This window comes from Microcaecilia unicolor, unplaced genomic scaffold (assembly GCF_901765095.1).
Source record: "Microcaecilia unicolor unplaced genomic scaffold, aMicUni1.1, whole genome shotgun sequence".
Lineage (NCBI taxonomy): Eukaryota > Metazoa > Chordata > Amphibia > Gymnophiona > Siphonopidae > Microcaecilia > Microcaecilia unicolor.
Window position 1 is genome coordinate 86085 of NW_021963038.1, and position 14717 is coordinate 100801.

Consider the following 14717-nt stretch of genomic DNA (forward strand, 5'->3'; position numbering starts at 1 on the left):
TTTGATCTAATATTACAGTTCAAAATTCAAACAATAGAATACTGTGCCGGCAATAACTAGACTAGCTTATAAAAATTGCTTAGCCAGTGTAGGTCTTGAGGAAACCCAGAAGAGCAACAGAAATCCCCCTAAGACAAGCTCTGGTGGAAGAGGTATTTAAAGCCTGGATTTCTGCTGGAGGTCCTCAGTGTCTTCCACAGACTGGATCAATTCATGGAGGGTGAAGACAGGCGTGATCTTTTCTTCTCACATATCTTATCTTGGGCGACACAGACAACTTCTTGCCTCAACTGGAAGATCCTAGGTATGACCACTTTTTGCAAGCACTCTGGAGACTCCTGGAATATAATAAGAAAGGAGCAAATTACCTGCAGGAATGTCTTGCAGGACACACTTTTTCCAAGAGTTTTTATCAGAATATGCAATTTGAATACCCTTCTAAAGTTGCCTTTTTCATTGCTTGAAGGCGTGGTTGATAGATTATGTCTAAATCTAGGTATACTTTATAGAATACGCCCAACCAGGGAAGTAGCCAGACTTTGGCGGATGGGGGGTCCAGAGCCCGAGATGAGGAAGCACATTTTAGCCCTCCCCGGCGCCGCCAACCCCCTGCCATTTTTAACCCCCCCCCGCCATTTTTTACCTCTCTGCCGCCACCACCACCTTCGACTGCCCCCAGCGCCAACCCTTTCGACCCCTCTTCCCGCCGCCGCCAACCCTCCCTTGCCACTGCCGTCAGGTACCTTTGCTGGCGAGGGTCCCCAACCCCCGCCAGCTGAAGTCCTCTTCTCCGGCGCGGCCGCATTGCTGATCTGCAAGGGCAGGCTTCTGTGTCTGTGAGTCTGACATGCAGGACATCAGACTCACAGAATCAGAAGCCTGCGTGGCCACGTTGCTGATCTGCAAGGGCAGGTTTCTGTTCCTGTGAGTCTGATGTCCTGCACATGACGTCCTGCAGAGAAACAGAAGACTGCCCTTGCAGATCATCAACGCGGCCGCGCTGGAGAAGAGGACTTCGGCTGGTGGGGGTTGGGGACCCCTGCCAGCAAAGGTACCCGGCAGTGGGGGAGGGTTGGTGGCAGGATGTTGGGGTTGAAGGGGTTGGCGGCGGGGGGCCAGGGCCAAATCTATGGGGGCCCATGCCCCCGTGGCCCCACGTAGCTACGCCCCTGCGCCCAACACCCATACCTAAATTACACATGGAATGTGAAACTATTGTTAGTAATAATGTAATTTATCTTTAAAATCAAGCATGGTTCTGGAAGATTGGAGGGTGGCCGATGTAGCACCAAATTTTAAAAAGGGTTCCAGAGGTGATCCGGGAAATTATAGACCGGTGAGCCTGATGTTGGTGCAGGGCAAAATGGTAGAGTCTATTATAAAGATCAAAATTACAGAGCATATTCAAAAGCATGGATTAATGAGACAAAGCCAACATGGAGTTAGTGAAGGGAAATCTTGCCTCACCAATCTATTACATTTTTTTGAAGGGGTGAACAAACATGTGGATAAAGGTGAGCCGGTTGATATTGTGTATCTGGATTTTCAAAAGGTCTTTGACAAAGTACCTCGTGAAAGACTCTAGAAGAAATTGGAAAGTCATGGGATATGAGGTAGTGTCCTATTGTGGATTAAAAACTGGTTAAACGATAGAAAGCAGAGAGGGTTAAATGGTCAGTGTTCTCAAAGGAGAAGGGTAGATAGTGGGGTTCTCCAGGGGTCTGTGCTGGGACTGCGGCTTTTTAACATAGTTAAAAATGATCTAGAGATGGGAGTAACTAGTGAGGTAATTAAATTTTGCTGATGACACAAAGTTATTCAAAGTTGTTAAATTGGAAAAGGATTGTGAAAAATTGCAAGAGGACCTCGCAAGACTGGGAGACTGGGCATCTAAATGGCAGATGATGTTTAATGTGAGCAAGTGCAAAGTGATACATGTGGGAAAGAGGAACCCAAATTATAGCTATGTAATACAAGGTTCCACATTAGGAGTCACCAACCAGGAAAAGGATCTAGGCGTCATCATTGATGACAGATTAAAACCCTCTGCTCAGTGTTCAGCGGCGGCTAAGAAAGCAAATAGAATGTTAGATATTATTAGGAAAGGAATGGAAAACAAAAATGAGGACATAGTAATGCCTTTGTATCACTCCATGGTGCGACCGCACCTCGAATATTGTGTTCAATTCTGGTCATCGCATCTCAAAACAGATATAGTGGAATTAGAAAAGGTACAGAGAAGGGCAATGAAAATGATAAAGGGGATGGGACAACTTCCCTATGAGGAAGGATAAAGCAGCTAGGGCTCTTCAGCTTGGAGGAAAGACAGCTGAGGGGAGATATGATAGAGGTCTATAAAATAATGAGTGGAGTTAAATGGGTAGATGTGAAGCATCTGTTCACGCTTTCCAAAAATACTAGGACTAGGGGGCATGTGATGAAGCTACAGTGTAGTAAATTTAAAACAAATCGGAGAAAATGTTTCTTCACTCATCGTGTAATTAAACTGAAATTTGTTGCTAGAATGTGGTAAAAGCAGTTAGCTTAGCAGTGGTTAAAAAAAGGTTTGGATAACTTCCTAAAAGAAAAGTCCATAAGCCATTCCTAGAATTTATACACAGTGTTATAGAATCTATCTATCTATCTATCTATCTATCTATCTATCTATCTATCTATCTATCTATCTATGCATAAATTCTACGCCCATGGCCAAGCCCCTTTTGGGATCCACATCTTAGATTTTACACACATCACAGTGGTGAATATGCTTTGGCATTTGTGAATGTAAATTCTAATTAATGTCAATTAGTGTCAAAAATTGATTGTTAAGTTCAATTATCTGTGCTGATTGGCTTGTTATGTTAGTTAAGTTGTACAGACAAATCCAGAATATGACCGGATTTGCGTTCTGGGGGGAAATGTGTTTTTTCTGCTCATTATTTTTAGTAGTGATATGCAACAACATTTTCTATGTCTTTGTCCACCCCTAGATATCAAGAGGCATCCAAGAAGGGCTAATGGGATCCCTTAATTCACTTGTTTTGGTTATGGCAAATATTTTGAAGTGAGATCTCTAGAGGTGTGAAAGACAAAAGTTAAACCACTGAACTGTCTTATGCGCTGCTAACGTGTAACATAGTAAAAATGACGGTCCATCCAGTCTGCCCAACAAAATAAACTCATTTTACATGGTATGTGATACTTTTATACCCCAGTTTGATTTGTCCTTGCCATTCTCAGGGCACAGACCGTAGAAATCTGGCCAGCACTGTTCTTGTGCTAAGTTCTGAAGTAAAACACAAGCTAATCAGAAGTAAACTTCCATCACAGACTGAAAAGGAACAGAAGGGCACACTGTCCCTGTAATTTATCCAGTTGCAAACTATGCCAAAATATTTCACAGGACTCCAAAGTCATCCACAAAGGAAAGATATTCAACATAAAGGGATCTTTCACTTGCTCATCTTCCAATGTAGTATATATCATTCAGTGTAAAAAATGTAACGAAGGATGATATATTGGAGAAACAGGCCAGATGCTTAAGACAAGATTCAATTTACATAGACATCACATGAACAATACAGCCAGTAGGGCCCCCACCCCGGTGGGACAGCACTTCACAGAACCAGGACACTGTACCAGTGATTTCATAGTGAGAATACTGAAAGGTAATTTTAAAACCATACAAGAACATAAGACCTTTGAAGTCAGAATGATTGAATATTTTAACACCCAACAGAAAGGACTTAACAAGGATCTGGGGTTCCTAGCCCATTATAAACCATAAAGCTGTATGTCTCTGTTGATCACCCCACCCCTCACCTATCCACACCCATCCTGTTAGAATATCAATGATATGCTTTGATGTCCCCATGAATACCTCCTACCCACCCCCATCCTCCCACCCTGTCAGACTGTCATAGTAATGCTTGAATGTTTTCACTTATATACACTGTCAGCTAGCACATTTGCTTATTTCAGATCTGAGGAAGAAGGGCAACCTTCGAAAGCTAATCAAGAAATGTATTAAGTTATGTCCAATAAAAAAGGTATCATCTTATTTTCTTTTCCATGTTTTATTTTGTTTGATTTCTATTGATAACATGGAGTAACATTGAAACCCCTTAAAATTTACACTCCAGCCCATCCCTATCTATTCAGTCACGATCAGGGCGTAGACCGTAGAAGTCTGCCCAGCTCCCGTTTTATTTCCAATTACCGGCGTCACCACCTAATCTCCACTAAGATTCCGCGGATCCATTCTTTCTAAATAGGATTCCTTTGTGTTTATCCCACGTAGGTTTGAATTCCATTACCATTTTTAAGCTAATGAGGAGCAGTGCTAAGACCACAATGTGGATGGATTTCAAGCTGACCATAGGCACAGGCTGTTCAACTTACGAAAATTAATCACTGCTCTATGCACTCACCATTTTTTTGGTCTTGTTGAAATGATGAAGCCAGTGTTTAAATTGATGGGAATGCTGAGTTCTGTGGTTGCTGATCTGAAAGATGACAAAGAAAAGACGTTAGATATTGTGGAAGAATAGTGTTCTTTTGCTAAAAATTATTCGGTGTTGAAAAGCCCTGTCACTGATATGTTCCACCAGTTTTGCAAATCAGTGTTTCCCAAGTCCAGTCCTGGAAAACTTCTTGCCAGTCAGGTTTTCAGGATATCCATAATGAATAGGCATGAACTTGATTTGCATACACTGCCTCCGTTATATGCAAATCTCTTCTAATTTGATTATTTTAATCATATTATCATTATTGAACATTATATTTTATCCTGCTCTCACTTATATGTTATGTATTATCATTTTATTTACCCTATTTACCTGATATTTTTGCACATTAATTGTAACAATATGCTGAACCTCGTACCCTATTAATGGTGATGCCATTGCAACATAATGTAAGCCACATTGAGCCTGCAAATAGGTGGGAAAATGTGGGATACAAATGTAGCAAATAATAAACTAAATAAATAAATATCCTGGTACTCTGCTACTACTACTAATACTACTTATCATTTCTATAGTGCTACTAGACGTACGCAGCACTGTACACTGGAGATAAAGAGAAAGTCCCTGTTCCACAGAGCTTACAATCTAATTAGGCCAGACAAACAGGGCAAATAAGAGATAAGGGAATTACTAAGGTGAGAATGGACTTGGGAAACACTGTTCTAAATTACAACCAGGTCTGGAGTTCTCTTTTCCTTTGATGAATTTTAATCTGTCTATGGCATATAAACTGTTGTAATTCAACACAGAAATTAATATTTCTTTAACCAGTGCTCGAAAACAGTTTGAACAGTTCTGATCAAATTTTGGCACGTTGTTCAAAGTTGTGTACCTACATTGACTGCTGGTACTTACACAGATCTTCAAGTCATTCTCAATAATCTGAAGGTCCTCCAGGGGCTTAATCACATTCTTTGACAGGCTGGAGTTTGTCATGTTTGCTAAAATCTCCACAGCCAGATCCACCTTGTGTTTCAGTACAATTAATCTCTCCTGATTAGAAAAGAGACATAATGGGTCAGTGAGACGGTGCATGTAGACCAGCTGGAGAACTCACTTTTACTCAAATATCAAAGGAACCTGAATTCCAGGTCAGTGGAAAACCTTTTTAGTATGGAAGTGTCAGAGCCAAGTGCCTGTCCTGACCACTACCCCTTAATAGGGGGGGGGGGGGGGAGGGTTGCTGCCCAAAGCACCTCAGTGCCTCTGCTCTTAAGAGGTGGGATTGGGAAAGGGAAGCGGCTGCAGATTCACCTGCATACTTTTAAAAACTAGTGGTGTGGGAATCCACATTGATGATTGGCGGGGTGAGGCAAGGCAAAGTGGCGGAACTGTATTTAAAGCATGCCCCAGGCAGCAGGCTGGTTTTCCTGTTCCCCCCATTCTAGTGGTTGGGCCATTCCTACCTCTTCTTCCTTTAACTGCAGGACAGTGGTATGGGCCTAGGAAGTTGCAGTTGGGCAGTCATGTGAGCTAATTATTAAGAAACTCCAAACTGCACAAAACACAGCAGCCAAACTCATATTTGGAAAAACGAAATATGAAAACGCCAACCCCCTAAGAGAAAAACTACATTGGCTTCCACTAAAAGAACGCATTGCGTTCAAGGTCTGCATGTTGGTTCATAAGATCATAGACGGTGAAGCTCCGGTGTATATGTCAGACCTTATAGATCTACTAACCAGGAATTCTACTAGATTATCACGTACGTTCCTGAATCTCCACTACCCCAGCTGCAAAGGACTAAAATAGAAATTAACATATGCATCCAGTTTCTCCTATACAAGCACGCAAATATGGAATGAATTACCAAAATCCATAAAAACAATGCACAACATATATAATTTCCGAAAATTATTGAAAACCAACCTATTCAATAAAGCATACCACAAAGATCCATCCTAAATACTAGTAATAAAGTTATACCAGAACTATACAAAAGTAACTCTTCATTCCTGATTGTTTAAGCTAATCAATCACGATTGAAGTTTAATCCAATTCCTTTTATTTCATATTACGAAAATGCACTTTCTTTATCTGAATACCTAATCCAATCTGCCACCTCCTTTTTAACTATGTATTTCTCTTTTCCGGAATTGGTGATCACCATTGCGGAACAATGTAAGGCACATTGAGTCTGCAAATAGGTGGGAAAATGTGGGATACAAATGCTACAAATAAATAAATAAATAAAAAATTGGTTCTCTTTGTGTGTGGCATTTAAATCAATATGAATACTTTTCACTGGGGGGGGGGGGGGGGGGGTCAAAATTAATGCATAATTGGTGGGGGTCAGGCAACTAAGTAAATTTGGCAAGGAGGTACTTTACGGCTCCACGAGCCCTAGCTGAGATGACAGAGTGTGGCAGGGTTGATAACCGGTACGGCACGACTTCTTAGCTGTTGTGGCAAGTAGATTCCTGTTTCTGTTATTTACAATTGTTCTACCTCCAGCTCGGGTGTTTGGGTCCTTAGTAATATTTTGAGCTTAATTCCAATGACTTGACTGTGTATTTTATTGTTGTACTGTTTCTTATTGTGATGCTTGCCTATGGTTAAGAGGTGGGGCTGAGGGGTAGGGAGGGGAGAAAGGGATTGGGTCTAGGGGACGCCTGAGGCAGAGCAATCTCGGCTCCCTATGTCAGAGCCATACTAACCAATCTTTGGCCCCAACCCCCAGGCTCTCGACCATATAAAGGAGCAATTCCCTTATATGGCCTGTAGCCCCGTCCAGCACATCCCAGGATGCACTGGGAGGGGCTGGGCGCTGCCATTTTGCGGCGGCGTCAACCCAAGGAAGAGGAGGGAGGCAGGCTACCTCCCTCCTCCAACTAAGGTAGGGGGGCCGTGAGGGGGTTCTTTTTCACGCTGGACCACCAAGGATTCGGCAGACAACACTGGGGGGGCTGGAGGTCCGGCAGACCTCCAGCCCCCCCATTGCTCGCTGGGAGGGGTTGGACCACCAAGGACCATTTTCTGGGAGTTTGGGGGGGCTGGAGACCCACCAGATCTCCAGCTCTCCCTGAACCTGGGGGAGGGGGATCGTTGGGGGGACCGGAAGTCCACCAGACCTCCAGCCCCCGTTGCTCGGGGCAGGGGTAGTCAGGGCCTGGTGGTCCCATGGACCTCTAGCCCCTGTGTTTGACAGGTTTGGGCTTTTGACAGCCTAGACCTGTCAAACAAGTGCGGGAGGATTGTGCTGAGCGCATGCTCAGGCACAATTCGCCCGCACTTCTACCCCATGATCAGAGATAATTGCGCTGCTTAAATTTGCATGCATTATCTCTGATCATAGGTCTAATAGCGCCCCGCGCTGTTCCAGCGCTATTTTAGAGCGGGGCTTTTGATCATCTGCCTGTTGGTGAAGATGCTGTTTAGACCAAAAATATTGGTGGGGCCATGGCCCCAGTGGTTCACCCCATTTCACTGCCTATGCTGAAATCAGAGTGTGTTTGGTTATGTTGTCCAGGATTAGGGTTTTCACTTTTGCAGGTAGGAGCTGCAGAATGTCCCTGTTTGTCAGAAGCAAAGCAGCTTAAAATAAGTCACTTTCCAGACTCGTGTCCTGCCTGCTGACAACATACATGTGAGGAGGTGACCAGTGTGGTTTCCAAAGCACAGGTGCTACAATATCTTTTGTCCAAAACAAAGGTATCACCAACTGTGAAAGAATTCAACACTGCAGCTAAGTAAATGTAAAAGACTGTAGAACGGAAAGGGAAGATACTGGTTACAATGATGTATTTATATACTGTGTGTCTCCTATTTAAAAGTATTGGGGGCAGCGTTATTGGGTAGAGGTGTCAGTGTATTTCTATACAAACCAAGGTAGGGCCAGAGACTATCGCACTGAAACAGAAAAGGAAGAGGTGCGGCAGGAGTTGAGTATAAGATATAGGATGATGATTAAGTGTCTTGGTTATTGGAACAGGAGGCTTTCTCTACCCCTCCCAAATCCTAATGATTGGCTGAGAATGTACAGGAGGTGGGAGAGAAATTCCTTTACACCTGCCTGTTGGCAGGCACTTGGCAGGCAATCCAAGAGAAACACACCTGCAAGAAGACTTCTATTTCTGTCTGCACTTTCCTTTTCTGTTTTCCTTCTTCCTTTTTCCTAATGATTGTAATGCTTTCAATTTATGGATATTTTTTTTTTTTTTGGGGGGGGGGGGGGGAGAGGGGTTGGGCTTACTCTCCTGTGTTCCGGTTTCAGATAAATAAATAAATTATATGTGGTTCTTATGCTTAATTTCTTTTTCCTGCTTTGTGATCCTTTAGGTTACAGCTTCCAGGTCTGTGCATCGTAGGTGTATATTGTTAGTCCCTGTTTTAATTAACCTTTGAAGTGCTCGGCAATTGTGATGTTACAATTTTCACATTAATATTTGCAAAGATGAGGTAATTACAAAATTAGGACAAAACAGAGAAGTTTTGCAAGTCTCTAAAGAGGCACAGCACCCATCTCTCATGCACATTAATATTGATTACTACTACTACTACTTAACATTTCTAGAGCGCTACTAGGGTTACGCAGCGCTGTACAAATTAATAACTAAGGACGGTCCCTGCTCAGAAGAGCTTACAATCTAAAGGACGAAATGTCAAGTTGGGGTAGTCTAGATTTCCTGAGTAGAGGTGTTGTGATTAGGTGGCGAAAGCGACATTGGTGGGTTTTGAGCAATGATTTGAAGATGGGTAGGGAGGGGGCCTGGCGTATGGGCTCAGGGAGTTTGTTCCAAGCATGGGGTGAGGCGAGGCAGAAAGGGCGGAGCCTAGAGTTGGCGGTGGTGGAGAAGGGTACTGAAAGGAGGGATTTGTCTTGAGAGCGGAGGTTACGGGTAGGGACGTAAGGGGAGATGAGGGTAGAGAGGTAAGGAGGGGCTGCAGATCGAGTGCATTTGTAGGTTAGTAGGAGAAGCTTGAACTGTATGCGGTATCTGATCGGAAGCCAGTGAAGTGACTTGAGGAGAGGGGTGATATGAGTATATCGGTCAAGGCGGAAGATGAGACGTGCGGCAGAGTTCTGGATGGACTGAAGGGGGGATAGGTGGCTAAGTGGGAGGCCGGTGAGGAGTAGGTTGCAGTAGTCAAGGCGAGAGGTAATGAGAGAGTGGATGAGAGTTCGGGTGGTGTGCTCAGAGAGGAAGGGGCGAATTTTGCTAATGTTGTAGAGGAAGAAGCGATTATTGGGTGTAATGACGTGCTGGGAGTGATTCTAAAGATCAGTCTGAAGAGAGGGGTCACAGACAGCTGTCACTAAAGTGATAGGAATAGTGATTTTTGTCTTGGAACCAAACCATAACTTGTGGTTGTATTTCAAATATAGGAATATGTTATTTTAGAGTTGCATTGTTTTCACTGTCTTCTTCAGAGCTACATTTTTAAAAATAAATTAAATTTTTTTTTTGTTGTTGTTGATACATTTGCAGGTTTTAGCCCTGGTAGTCTTCTCCTCCATTCAAGTTCTTGAAAATGTTGTCTTAAATATGAGGGCAGTTTAAAAAATGTCTTTTATGACCCTATCCAGTTACAGACTTTTCTTGATGCCAGCATGACTCTGGGGATGGTCATTATCTCTCTTCCTTCCACTGATATTTGAATAATTTTATAACTTGTACTTCTCTTTTTCCTTCATCTTTCACTGCACTTTCTTTTTCTGCTTCCTTTCCTCTGCCATGTCCGATGGATTGCTGCAGTACCAATGGTTAATTATTCTACTCACTATCCTACTCAGATGGCAGCATTTCTCTCCCAAGATATTTTGAAATGTTTTAGAAAATTTATAATATAGTAAAACAAAAGTGGCCTAGTGGTTAGGGTGGTGGACTCTGGTCCTGGGGAACTGAGGAACTGAGTTCAATTCTCACTTCAGGCACAGGCAGCTCCTTGTGACTCTGGGCAAGTCACTTAACCCTCCATTGCCCCATGTAAGCCGCATTGAGCCTGCCACGAGTGGGAAAGTGCGGGGTACAAATGTAACAAAAATAAAATAGATACTATTGGAGATTCTACATGGAATGTTGCTACTATTGGAGATTCTACATGGAATGTTGCTAATATTGGAGATTCTACATGGAATGTTGCTATTCCACTAGCAACATTCCATGTAGAAGGCTGCGCAGGCTTCTGTTTCTGTGAGTCTGACGTCAGACTCACAGAAACAGAAGCCTGCGCGGCCACATTGGTGATCTGCAAGGGCCGACTTCTACATGGAATGTTGGAATAGCAACATTCCATGTAGAATCTCAAATAGTAGCAACAGTGGAGGAATGGCCTAGTGGTTAGGGTGGTGGACTTTGGTCCTGGGGAACTTCAGGCACAGGCAGCTCCTTGTGACTGTGGGCAAGTCACTTAACCCTCCATTGTCCACCGCATTGAGCCTGCCATGAGTGGGAAAGTGCAGGGTACAAATGTAACAAAAATAAAATAGATACTATTGGAGATTCTACATGGAATGTTGCTATTCCACTAGCAACATTCCATGTAGAAGGCTGCACAGGCTTCTGTTTCTGTGAGTCTGACGTCCTGCACGTATGTGCAGGACGTCAGACTCACAGAAGCAGAAGCCTGCGCGGCCACATTGGTGATCTGCAAGGGCCGACTTCTACATGGAATGTTGCTAGTGGAGGCGTAGCCTAGTGGTTAGTGCAGTGGACTTTGATCCTAGGGAACTGAGTTCAATTCCCACTGCAGCTCCTTGTGAGTCTGGGCAAGTCACTTAACCCTCCATTGCCCGCCGCATTGAGCCTGCCATGAGTGGGAAAGCGCGGGGTACAAATGTAACAAAAAATAAAAATTATTCTGTTGGGTATGAGGGATTCTAATAGTGGGGTTGCATGACTTGTTAAAGAAACAAGAAAATGAAATATGGGGGCACAGGCATAGGGGCACAGGCATAGTTTGGGGGCACCCACCTCCCCAATTCTCCAGGGATTGATTTCCTTCCTCTCAGGGCCAACCCAACCATTAGGCAAGACTAGGTAGTGGCCTAGGGCAGCAGCTGCTTTATGGGGGCAACAAACAGTGGTTCCGGTCTAAGCAAAAGAATAGGTCCTGACAGGTACAGGAGAGACATCAACCCATACTTTTAATCTGCATTTTTATGGGGGAAAGGGGATGGGACTTGATATACTGCCTTTCTGTGGTTACAATCAAAGCGGTTAACATATTATAGACAGATACTCATTTTGTATCTGGGGTACTGGAGGGTTACGGGGTCCTTTTACAAAGTGGTGGTAAGCCCAATGCGGGCTTACCACACGCTATCCCCAAACTACTGCCAGCTCAACATGGACAGCAGTGGTAGTTCCAGCTCAAGTGTGTGCCATTTCTAGCACACTGGTAAAATTTATTTTGTAGCATGGCATTAACCTGGCAGTAATCATGCATCACCACATGTTGCCTGGTTACTGTCGGGTTACTGCGGGAGCCCTTACTGCCACCTCCATAGGTGGCATTAAATACTCCCCGCTGCATGGTCATGTAGTAAAAGGTATCTTACAAATACCACTCCCATATCAAAAATACTGCTTACAGAATATTGGTATACTCAAAAAAATCATCCAAGCAGTTAAATAGTGTCTAAATTGGATGGGGGAAAAGTCTCAACTACTGCGGCTTCCCTTCTTAATTTTAGGATAGCACGCAGAAAAAAGTCATCGTCGAGTGAACCCCCCCCCCCCCCCATGAATTAATCTCTTCTTTATTGTTTTATGCTCATTAAAGTCATGCAACACTTCCTCATATATCAAAATCGTTTATGAAGTCAGACGGTCAATGAAACCCTTGAACATCTTTCTACAATGGACTCCAGCTTGCGTGTTGATTCCTCCCGTTATCGTACGGCATGGCCATTTTTTTTGGGGGGGAGGGGCATTTTACCGCCTGCAGTAAAAAGGGCCCTGGCACGTTGGAAAACTGGCCCCCGCCAGTACCTCAGGGCTCTTTTTCCTGCAGTAAAAGGACCCTTAAGTGACTTGCCCAGAGTCATAAGAAGCTGCAATGGGAATTGAACCCAGTTCCCCAGGCTGTTGTACTAGGCTACTCCTCCATTTTACAGTGATTATTATTGTTGAGTTCAATTATCAGCTCTGGGGGGGGGGGGGGGCTGCAAGCTAGGTGGGGAGGGGGGGATGTAGGCTGAAGGTTCCCCCTAAGGTACCCACTGCTCCTGCACCAGATCTGCCTCCTCCTACCGCTCATATGACCTCCCTACCCCTTGCCCTCCCCCTCCTTTCCAAACTAAACAGAGAAACTCACATGGGTGAAAGAAGGACTCGAGTTTAGAAGTGACAATTTCGGAACGTGGTATACCTGTGAAATCCCTCAGTGGTGGATTTTGAAGCAGTAGCCCTGAGCAGTTTTGCCATGTTGTTGGTGTTGTCTGTATCTGTGGTTAACAATGAAAACATTGGTAAGTTTTATTTTTTCTGTGCAGGGAAAACTGATCACACTTTGCGCTTGTCATGTCAACACGCTCGAGGTTTATAAAATTGTCTGAAGACTTACAGTATCAGCTTGAATCTATCAGAAAACACTTTTTTTTGTTACTTTGTACCCCATGCTTTTCCCACTCATGGCAGGCTCAATGCAGCTTACATGGGGCAATGGAGGGTTAAGTGACTTGCCCAGAGTCAGAAGGAGCTGCCTGTGCCTGAAGTGGGAATCAAACTCAGTTCCTCAGGACCAAAGTCCACCACCCTAACCACTAGGCCACTCCTCCACTGTTGCTACTATTTGAGATTCTACATGGAATGTTGCTATTCCACTAGCAACATTCCATGTAGAAGTCGGCCCTTGCAGATCACCAATGTGGCCGCGCAGGCTTATGCTTCTGTGAGTCTGACGTCCTGCACATACGTGCAGGACGTCAGATTCACAGAAACAGAAGCCTGCACAGCCTTCTACATGGAATGTTGCTAGTGGAATAGCAACATTCCATGTAGAATCTCCAATAGTATCTATTTTATTTTTGTTACATTTGTACCCTGCGGTTTCCCACTCATGGCAGGCTCAATCAATGCGGCTTACATGGGGCAATGGAGGGTTAAGTGACTTGCCCAGAGTCACATGGAGCGGCCTGTGCCTGAAGTGGGAATCAAACTCAGTTCCTCAGGACCAAAGTCCACCACTCTAACCACTAGGCCACTCCTCCACTTATGGGTGTAAGGAAAACTCCTGAGGGTTGGGCTGTCTTAAAACCGGAACTTTGCAAGACATACGGCAATGCAAAACACTGCAAGAGTAGAGAGCATTCTTTAGATCTTAATTATACACATGCCTTTTGGGGCAAGTTATTGAAATAATAATATTCTATTACCCAGTGTCAGTTTATCTGAGAATTCCTTGAGACTCATCTGGGGAATGATAAAGCCAAATACTGAGGTGTTAACTCTGGGCGCAGACTGGCTGGGTGAATAATTTCCAACTTTAATGAGACCTACCTGCGAAGATTTCATAACTTTGTTCTGTGCTTGACAAATTTTGCATTGTCTTTCTACAGTTCTGGCTCCGTTGGGGCTACAAACCAATTTCATAACTGTTCTTTATTTAATTTTCTGCCTTTAAACATTAGGGTACCCCAAGGGTCATACCCAAGATGAAACGGTGGAGCTGTAATTATTTATGCTGTTTCTTCACGACTGATTCACATTGCATTGTTTCGTCCCTCACAATGATCCCTTTCTCGCCCTCTGGATTCCTGTTGGCTGTACTTACGTAACTTTCATAGGTGTCTTTGAGCAGCTTGATGGCTTTGATTTCAGAAGGAGGCAAATCTCTGTATTTTGAGATAAAACATTTTGTGACTGGAGCGCCTTCAGCAGTTAAAAGGAAAGTGGAAGTAAGGATGAGGACTTTGCCAAGCATACTGCTCTCCATGGTCCCTGTGTCATTCGAAGACAGGAACACTGAATATTATTTTCAGGTAATACAGCTTGAAAAACTAACATAGACAGTAGACATAACATCAGTATATTCTTGCTACATTTTTTAATTATTAGAAGTTCAAGTCAATGAACTGTTCAAAGAGAATCCTCCATAATGGCTTGACTAATCTACATCAGTACTAGCCAATATTGAACTCTCTTAACTTAGACACTTTAACCCACACTATCATTACTGAACATCATACTCTTGTCTTACTCCCACTCATATATTCTGTATTACTTACTTATTACTTCTAATTTACCT

At 43.6% G+C, this 14717-nt stretch overlaps 1 protein-coding gene across 1 annotated transcript; it reads right to left on the bottom strand.

The window, feature by feature from the left end:
* Positions 1-206: 206 nt before the first annotated feature.
* On the bottom strand, positions 207-14405 carry LOC115458811 (interferon lambda-2-like). The gene is made up of 4 exons (XM_030188624.1): positions 14244-14405; positions 5382-5519; positions 4431-4505; positions 207-338 (listed from the first exon to the last, which is right to left on the bottom strand). Exons 1-4 carry the CDS (start codon positions 14403-14405, stop codon positions 207-209), a joined length of 507 nt encoding a protein of 168 aa, XP_030044484.1.
* Between the last annotated feature and the right edge of the window lie 312 nt (positions 14406-14717).